Genomic DNA, 9,384 nt, shown 5'->3' on the forward strand with positions numbered 1-9,384 from the left:
CGATTCGGTGTCTCAGTCTGTCACCCAGGCTGGAGTACAGTGGCACGCTCACGGCCACTGCAGCCTTGCTGGGCTCGCTGGGCTCAGGTGATCCTTCCGCCTCAGCCTGGAACTACAGGCATGTGCCACCATACCAGGCTAATTTTTTGACTTATTGTAGAGACGAGTTCTCGCCATGTTGCCCAGGCTGGTCTCAAACCCATGGGTTCAGGCGGTCCTCTCGCCTCCGCCTTCCATAGTGCTGGGATAATAGGTGTGAGCCACCACGCCCAACCATCTTAGTAATTTTTCAAAATGCAGATTCCTGGGCCTTGTCTAAACCTATTAGATCATACTCCTTGGGGACAGGACCTAGATCCTTGTATTTTTTCACAAGCTTTCCAGATAATTTTTATGTTGGCTAAAGTCTTACAGTCACTGCTCTAGATTTGGCCTTTATGGAGTTTTTTGTTTGTTTCTTTGTTTTTGAGTCAGAGTCTCTGTCGCCCAGGCTGAAGTACAGTGGCATGCTCATGGTCCACAGCTTCAACATGCTGGGCTCAGGTGATCCTTCCACCTCAGCCTTTCAAGTAGCCGGTACCACAGGCGTGCACCACTACACCCGGCTAATTTTTTTTTTTAATTGTAGAGATGCAATCTTGCCAAGTTGCCCAGGCTGGTCTCAAACCCCTGGGCTGAGGCAGTCATCTCGCCTCCACCTCCCAAAGTACTAGAATGACAGGCATGAGCCATCGTGCCCAGTTGTTCTAGATACAGCATTTAATAATTCACAACCAGCTGGGCTCGGTGGCTCAGCCTATAATCCCACGCCTTTGGGAGGCTGAGGTGAGTGGACTGCCTGAGCCCACGGGTTCGAGACCCACCTGGGCAGGTGAGACCTCATCTCTACAAGAAATCAAAAAATTAGCCGGGTGTGGTAGCGCACGCCTGTAGTTCCAGCTACTCGGAAGGCTGAGGCGGAAGGATCGCCAGAGCCCAGCGGGTCGAGGCTGCGGTGGCCGGGAGCGGCCACTGCACTCCAGTCTGGTCGGCAGAGTGAGACTCCAACTCAAACATAATAATAATAATTCACAACCACCAGGGAGATGAGCTCCTCATTTTCCCATTTTGCAGATGAGTAAACTGAGGCTAAGAGAAGGAAGGCAGTTTGTCCAGAGACTCACAGCTGAGGGCAGTACCAGAGTGCACACTCACCCGCAGACTCCCAGCCCACAGCTCTCAGTTATCCCCACAATCTCCAGGGTCTTCCCAGCTCCCTCTTCAGAAAGGATGTTACCCTTGCAGTCCCTATGTCTAACCTTCCTCCTCCTGCTACCTTCCCTGAAGCCTGAAGAAGAACACCCACACTTACTTCTACACCAGCTTTGCCGCCTACATCTTTGGCCTGGGCCTCACCATCTTCATTATGCACATCTTCAAGCACGCCCAGGTAAGCCGGACTGCACTCTGTCAGAAGTGGTCCCTGCAAATAAGAGGGGCTTACAGAGCACTTAGGTGTGACGTGCGCAGGCAGTCTGACGGCAGGCTCTCCCCAGCGGTGTCAGTAGTCGCATCTGTGGTTCTCTTGACCTTTCACCTGTGGCTGCAAGATGGCCGTCTTGCCTGTTGCCTTCATCAAGAAGGCAGAAACTTTCCCAGAACCCTCTCAGCATCTCACGGGCTAGATTGTTGTCCAGGGCCACCCTGGCTACAGGAGAGCCTAGGAAAGAGAATCTCTGGTGCTCAGCCTTGGTAGTGAGGACAGACAGAGAAGAACAGGACTGGGGTGGCTGTTGGGTGTTTCAGCGGGGATGCGTGACAGGGTGTTTGGGCCTCCCCTCTTCCCACTCCCAGTCAGGCCGGGCTCTGCCTCCTCCCACTGAGATGGGTGCTGGGTCCTGAGCCACCAAAGAGTGAACCAGTGTAGGTTGTGGGCTGGGAGCTTCCGTGAGGCCCAGAGAAGGGAAAGTGAGCAGACAGGATCGCCCTACTCTCCTGGAAATAAGAGAGCTGTTTGCTAAGCACGTCCCACGTGCCAGGCCCTGCGCTCATGAGGGTTCCTGTGAACGGACTCAAACCTGGCTCAGCATGAAAGCCAGGCCCAGGCTCTGTAGCCCCAGCTGTGGGAAAGGCAGTGTGGAACAGAGGTGAGAAGCTGAGGGAACCCTGTTGTGAGTCCAGAAGCCATCTGCTCTCTGGGGGACTCTGGGCAGGTTGCTGAAGGGTTTCTGTTTTGTTTTGTTTGAGTCAGAGTCTCACTCTGTCGCCCAGGCTGGAGTGCAGGGGCGCGGGTACCGTGAGAACCCCGCTGGTCCAGTTGCTGTCACTGGCGCTGCGGTTCCTGCTCCCCTGCCCCTCCCCGGCCACGGAGGAGCTGCTTTGAATTAATCACAAGGACTGTTGGTTGATTACTCTTGCCAGGAACTGGGGGTAAACTCTTCTGCTCATTAACTCGTTGGCTTTATAGAGCTCCCAAGGGAGGTGCCAGTACCGTCTTTTACAGAGGGTCCGAGGGCCCCTCGCCTGTACATGGAGAAACCAAGACTCGGTGGGGAACTACCTCTCAGTCACTTGTGCACTGACAAGCGACGTGCACTTGGCAAGGGTGTTGCAGAGCGTGATTGGAGGTCTCTGCTCCTGCTCCAGCCCTGAGAGAGCCCAGGCCGGAGCCAGTTCCCCCGGGGGCCACCAGGTGGCAGGCTTGCCTTCTGCCTGGCTGGACTCAGAGGGGGATCCCGTCCAGAGCCCTCAGGGTGGGGGCAAGGCAGGAGCGGGGGCTTCCCTTTGTGGGGAAATGTGGCCTGGAGAGAAAAGGAGCTTCCCTAGGCCGCATAGTGAGTCAGGATGGGCCCTGCTGAAGCCCCGGGCCTCGGCCCGTGCTGCTCCCCAGGAACCCAGCTCTTCTACCCAGTCCAGACAGGCATCCCGAAAACCCCTGGGAGGGGGCGCAGGACCCGGGGGGCTGTTCACGGGGCCCACCCTCCAAGACACAGGCAGTCCCGGGGCCAGCGCAGCTTGAGGTGGGAGGCGCCTCTGCCTGGGTGCCCTTCACCCTCAGAAACCCCTCCAGGCCAGGGAGCTTCCTTAGGAAGGCACCTAGAGACGATCAGGTACACTGTGCAGGTCCAGAGAGGGAGGTGGTTCAGTCACAGTCACACAGCTCAAGGCCAAGTCTGGACGACAAGCTGGGAGTCAGCCCCCGCTCCCTGCCCTGAGCTGTACGTCCCAGCTTCTCCTTGGCACTGACTTTCTTTGGAGACGTTCCCTGGCACCTGAGAGAAAAGAAAGTAATATAAGCCACTATTCCTCTGATAGTAGTGAACTTGAGGGAGCACTCAGTTTCTACCCACCTCTCCTTAGAAGCTCTGTATTTTCTCCATTCTCGCTTTGGTGGAGAGGACAGGCTTAGCAGCAAAAGGGCCTGAGTCCAAATCCTGATCAACTGTGTGGATTTGGACAGGCCCTTCTCCCTCCTGATCCTGTCTCCTCATCAATAGAATGGGATTGAGGAGATTTCTTTTTTCTTTTGAGTTGGAATCTCACTTTGCCACCCAGACTGGAGTGCAGTGGCACGCTCCCGGCCACCGCAGCCTCGACCTGCTGGGCTCCGGCGATCCTTCCGCCTCAGCCTTCCGAGTAGCCGGAACTACAGGCGTGTGCTACCACGCCTGGCTCATTTTTTTTTTTTTTTTTTTTAATTGTAGAGACAAGGTCTCACCAAGTTGCCTGGGTGGGTCTCAAACCCGTGGGCTCAGGCAGTCCACTCGCCTCGGCCTCCCAAAGTGCTGGGATTACAGGCTGAGCTACTGAGCCTGGCCGAGGAGATTTCATGAGTAGATTTGTTTTTTATTTTCTGTCTCATTAATTTCTGCCTTTCCTTTCATCGTTTTCTTTCTACTTCTTGAATGTTTATTTTGTTCTTGTCCTAGCTTCTTGTGAAAGCTTAGATTATTTATTTCAAGTCTTTCCTATTATCTAATAAATTAACTTAGAGTTATAAAATTTTCCTCTTGAGTACTACTTAGGCAGCCTCTCATAGGTTTGGTGTGGCCCTTTGTCATTGTGATCTTTTGTTTGTTTGTTTTGTTTTTTGCTCTTAGCCCAAAGCTGAGCTCATAGCAGAGACCTGATGCAGTGGAAGAAGCACTACTGCTCGGGTTCAAATCCCAGCTGGGGTACCTCCACGCCCTGTGTGACCTTGGGCAAATCATTCTCCCTCTCTGAACTTCAGTAACGTCGTCATCTGTAAAACCCAGGTCCTGATACTTAGGGTATTGTTAGATTCAAGAATAGCATATGTAAAGTGGTGTGGATCACAGCCCACCCACGATAGGCACCAAGAAGTGGTCTGGCCAGGCACAGTGGCTCACACCTGTAATCCCAGGACTTTGGGAGGCTGAGGCAAGAGGATTGCCTGAGCCCAGGGTTCGAAACCAGCCTGGCCAACTTGGTGAGACATTGTCTCTACAATAAATCAAAACAAAATTAGCCAGGTGTGGTGGCACGCGCCTGTAGTTCTAGCTACTTGGAAGGCTGAGGCAGAAGGATCACCTGAGCCCAGCAGAGATCGAGGCTGTGATGGCTCTGAGCGTGCCACTGCATTCCAGCCTGGGAGACAGAATAAGACTCCAACTCAAAAAAAAAATGGTCTGAAGGTTAGGGTTTTGGGGGGATGGGAGAAGAGGTAGAAGATTCCTTTGTTTTCAGGCCAAGGGCTGACTTTACACTAAGCATGAAGTCTTCTCACCCTCACTGCATTCACCTCGAAGACAAGCCTTCTGACTTTGTGAGCACCCATGAAGGTGCCATTCACCTAGATTTACCAGACCCTCTTCAGAGCATGAGGCTTACCACGGGAACAGACAGCTAAGGATCCTGCCCTTGCCGAGTTCACACCTCTTGGGGAAGGTGATTCCAAGCTGCAGTGGGCCCGACATTCTGTTACACGTTGCTCGGAAGTGCCAGGCGCGGTGGCTCGAACCTGTAATCCCGCACTTTGGGAGGCCGAGGTGGTGGGCAGACTGCCTGAGCCCATGGGTTCAAGAACAGCTTGGATAACTTGGCAAGATCTCATCTCTACAATAAATAAGAAATTAACCAGGCATGGTAGTGTGCGCCTGTAGTTCCGGCTACTTGGAAGGCTGAGGCGGAAGGATCGCTGGAGTCCAGCAGTCGACATCGGGGTGACTGTGAGCATGCCATTGCACTCGAGCCTGGGTGACTGACTCCAACTAAAAAAAAAAAAAAAATTGCCGGGCTCGGTGGCTCAGCCTGTAATCCCGTGCCTTTGGGAGGCTGAGATGAGTGGATTGCCTGAGCCCGCAGGTTCGAGACCCGCCTGGGCAGCGAGACCTCATCTCTACAATAAAATCAAAAAATTAGCCGGGCGTGGTAGCGCGCGCCTGTAGTTCCAGCTACTCGGAAGGCTGAGGCGGAAGGATCACCGGAGCCCAGCAGGTCGAGGCTGCGGTGGCCGGGAGCAGTCACTGTACGCCAGTCTGGGCGACAGAGTGAGACTCCAACTCAAAAAAAAAAAAATTTGCTCAGAAGTGCTGGGAGCGACAGTTAGAGGGGACCTTGAGAGCATGCAGCAAGGGGATCTGACTGCATGCAATGGAGGCGTCCCCGCAGAAGTGACGCCTGAGCTGGGGTCCGAAGGAAGAGGAAAGTGGGCTGAGTGTGCCAGGCTAGAAACTGCACATGCAGAGTCTTGTGGCTGGAGGTGACAGAGAGGCTCGTGTAGCCAGAGTACGGCAGGTCAGATGAGGCTGGAGAAGGAAGCTTGATGGGGTTGTGTCTCATCAGACCTTCAGGCCATTGGGAGCATTAGAAGATGGAGCTGTAGAATAGTGGAGTGATGTCTAACTTGCAGATGCTGTAAGAAAACAGATTGCTGGAGAGTCTAGCATGCCTGGGGGTCAGTCCTCAGTTTAGAGTTTAGACCTCCTCTGTGGCCTGGGCTGTTCTCCCTCCTCCCAAAGTCTCAGTCTTTGTCCTCTGCCAAAGGAAAACCAAAGCAGGGTGGAGGTTAGGCAGAACATCCCTGGGGGGCTGAGCTCAGTGCCTGCTCAGTGGGAACCCTGTGAACAGGGGCCCTTCGTATAATGGTCCTTTTCTTCAGACTCAGCTTTACCTGGAGTCTTGGCACAGACTGTGGGCCAGATTCCTCAGGTATGGATCCTGCTGGAGCCAGTGACCAGCTAGGCTACCTTAGTAAGGGTGCAGCAAGTGCTGCTACACACAAGGCAGCTGTGTCATCGTCATTGTAACAGCACTTCCTGGGGCATTTGCCGAAATACAAGCTTCTGGTCCCAGGCCTCAGAAGTGGGGTCTCTGGGCAGAGGACCAACCCAGGAGGTTGCATTTTTGAACCTGGTTTCCCAGGTGACTCAGATACTGCCAGCCAGCCTCCCAGGAACCCTTGAAGCCCTGCGCGCTTGGGTCTCTTTGTGTTTCCTGTGTTCCCTTTCTAGAAGAGCATCCCTGGTCTGGGAGTCAGGAGCGCTGGGTTCAGGCCCATCCACTGGCTTGCTCTGTGAGCCTGGGCCAGTCACTGTCCCTCAGCCCAGCCCAGGAGAGGGTTGAAGTCCTAGACATGGCCCTGAGTGGGTACCCTGCCCAGCACTGCCTCACCAGCCTATGTTTTCTCGTAGCCTGCCCTCCTGTACCTGGTCCCTGCCTGCATCGGTTTTCCCGTTCTGGTGGCACTGGCCAAGGGAGAAGTGACAGAGATGTTCAGGTAAGGCAGGGTGAGGAACACACCCTGGCACAGGCCCAGGTATGCCTGTGGGCAGTCAGAGAGCCTGCTGGGGGTGTCTGCACATCTCCAGGAGATGCTGTCCCTCCAACCTGCTCCACCCCTTGCCTGTCCACCAGCACACGGTTGCCTTGCCTGCAGGCACCAGTGAGAACTTCCCCAGGATAGGAGCCTGGGAGGGCAAGGCCCAGGGTCCTCTAGACAGCCCTCAACATCCAAATGCCAGCTGCATCTTAGGAAAGGAACAGGCCGGGCGCAGTGGCTCACACCTGTAATCCCAGCACTCTGGGAGGCAGAGACGAGAAGATTGCCTGAGCCTAGGGGTTCAAGACCAGCCTGGGCAACTTGGCGAGAATTCGTTTCTATAGTAAGTCAAAAAATTACCTGGGCATGGTGGCACACACCTATAGATCTAGCTACTTGGAAGGCTGAGGCTGAAGGATCGCCTGAACCCAGCAGGTCAAGGCTGCAGTGGCTGTGAGTGTGCCACTGCACTCTAGCCTGGGTGACAGAGTGAGACTCCGACTTTTAAAAAAAAGGAGAAAAAAGGATAGGAACGGCTTGTGTGGCTTTCCCTCTGGGCAGCCCGCTGCTGGGAGCCTTGGGTCCGCAACCTGGCTCTGCCACTGGGCAGCTTCAGGCATGTCTTTCACTTCCCTGACCTGAGTCCCCCCATGTAATAGAATGGGGGAGGTGGGCTGCCCTGGTGTTGTAGAAAGGGCCTTGAGGAGGTCACATATTCGCCTCAGGGACTGTGACCCATCTCAGCTTGTGTCTCACTCACAGATACCCCTCCCCCAGGGCCATATCCGTACCTGCCGCACACTGCACAGCCCCACCCATTCCCCAGGGCCTGCGTGACTTCAGCAGGTGTCTGCCCCCAGAACTGCTGACCCCGCCCACCAGGAACCTAGAAATAGCAGCCAACTGCCAGTAAAGCTGCCCGCTCAGGCCTTCCTCCCAGCTCCAGCTGCCTGGCCTCCAGGTCATCCCTCCTGTGCACCTGGCTGCCCGCAGGGGAGTCTGTGACTCACCCTCCCCCGTACCTGCTTCTGCCCTGCCTAGAATCCCCAGCTCCCAGCCTGCCTGGCCACATCTCCTGGCCCGGCAAAGCCTTGTGGTCTCTGAGGCAAGTGGGGGCGTGGGGGTGAACTTCTGGAGCAGGCATGGCACCTGCTCCCTGCCCCTCCCTCTGGCTCTCATCTAGCCTCAGCTCCCCCTGCCCTGGCCCTTGGGGCAGCCTCCCCAGTCCAGTGCCCTTGGGCAAAGCTCTTAGCCCCACAGACAGGGCAGGGAATGTCCCAGCATCCCCCACTCCACCTGCTTGGTGCTAAATGTCGAGCCATACAAGGCCTCTGGCCTCTCTTTCTGCCCTCCCCGCCACCCAGTGTCCCTCTTTCCGTCACCTCTCTCCCAGTTCTCCACCCTTTCTTTTCCTCTTTCCCTCTGATTGGCACTCCCCCTTTTTTTTATCGTTTGTTTGTTTTTAGCTAGGCAACATACTCACATGGGTCAGAACTCTGTAGTTAGGCCAGGGGGAGCACCCTCAGGCTCCGGCCTCCCCACAGAGGCCAGCCCTGTTACACAGACGTGCAGACACCTGTGCACCGAAATGCAAACATGCAGATATGTGCTCTTGCACAGTTGGTGGCGTTCTTGGAGCATTCCGCGTCTTGGTCATTTCACGGAACAGCCGCTCTTAGAGGTGTTTCTGCAGCAGCACACAAATCTCTGGAGCATCCTTGTTCCTCTGCACAGCTATATCGTGTGCCTCTGTTTACAGCTGCCTCTTTTCTTTTTTAATTCTCCATGTAATACCACCTTCTTTCCAGAGTCTGGAAGTGCAGAAACAGATAAAAATAAGACAGTTCTACTCTCTGCTTCTGGGAGAGGGAGTCTCTGTCCTCGTAGTCTTTCCTTCTCCATCTCTTTTTTCTGTCTTCTGTCTCTCACAGCTACGAGTCCTCAACGGAAATCCTGCCTCATACCCCGAGGCTCACCCACTTCCCCACGGTCTCGGGCTCCCCAGCCAGCCTGGCCGACTCCATGCAGCAGAAGCTAGCTGGCCCTCGCCGCCGGCGCCCGCAGAATCCCAGCGCCATGTAATGCTCAGCGGGTGCCCACCTGCCCGCTTTCCCCCACTGCCCCGGGGCCCAAGGTAGGGCAGATCCTCAAGCTCCCATGTACAGGGCAGGGAGCGTGGCCAGGGCAGGCCGCAGGGGCAGCGCCTCCAAGAGCACCAGGCAGTCATGCCCGCCCCAGCACTGGGGAGGAGAGCACCCCAGGCCCTTTGTGTCCTCAGTGATACGGGGCTCACCGGGGGATGAATGTGAATGGCCTCGTCATACAGCAGTAGATCATGTTACTGTTCACTGTAGATCCATGACCCTGGGCAGCTCGCTTTCCTCTTTGGGAGCTTTTCTTCACTATAAGTGGACACATTCCTGCCTCACGGGGTTGATCTGGTGAGGAAACGTGTATCTTGTCCTCAGCATAAATTCAGTTGCTCAATAAGTAAAGCCCTTAGAAAGAGCTGAGCCACCCAGGCTCGGTGGCTCAGCCTGTAATCCCAGTGTTTTGGGAGGCCAAGGTGAGTGGATTGCCCGAGCCCGCGGGTTCGAGACCCGCCTGGGCAACTTGGCGAGACC

General features: G+C 55.3%; 1 protein-coding gene across 1 annotated transcript in view; it reads left to right on the forward strand.

Annotated features, from left to right (window-relative positions):
- The window catches only part of HM13 (histocompatibility minor 13), a 46,717-nt gene that overhangs the window by 36,147 nt on the left and 1,186 nt on the right, over positions 1-9,384 (forward strand). The window contains exons 11-13 of the mRNA XM_021712354.1: positions 1,327-1,429; positions 6,633-6,718; positions 8,692-8,838. Coding sequence (XP_021568029.1) covers positions 1,327-1,429; positions 6,633-6,718; positions 8,692-8,838 — 336 coding nt within the window. The remainder of the gene's footprint in view (positions 1-1,326; positions 1,430-6,632; positions 6,719-8,691; positions 8,839-9,384) is intronic.

Source organism: Carlito syrichta, unplaced genomic scaffold, assembly GCF_000164805.1.
Source record: "Carlito syrichta isolate Samal-C Ts95f unplaced genomic scaffold, Tarsius_syrichta-2.0.1 Scaffold303207, whole genome shotgun sequence".
In the NCBI taxonomy this organism is placed as follows: Eukaryota; Metazoa; Chordata; class Mammalia; order Primates; family Tarsiidae; genus Carlito; species Carlito syrichta.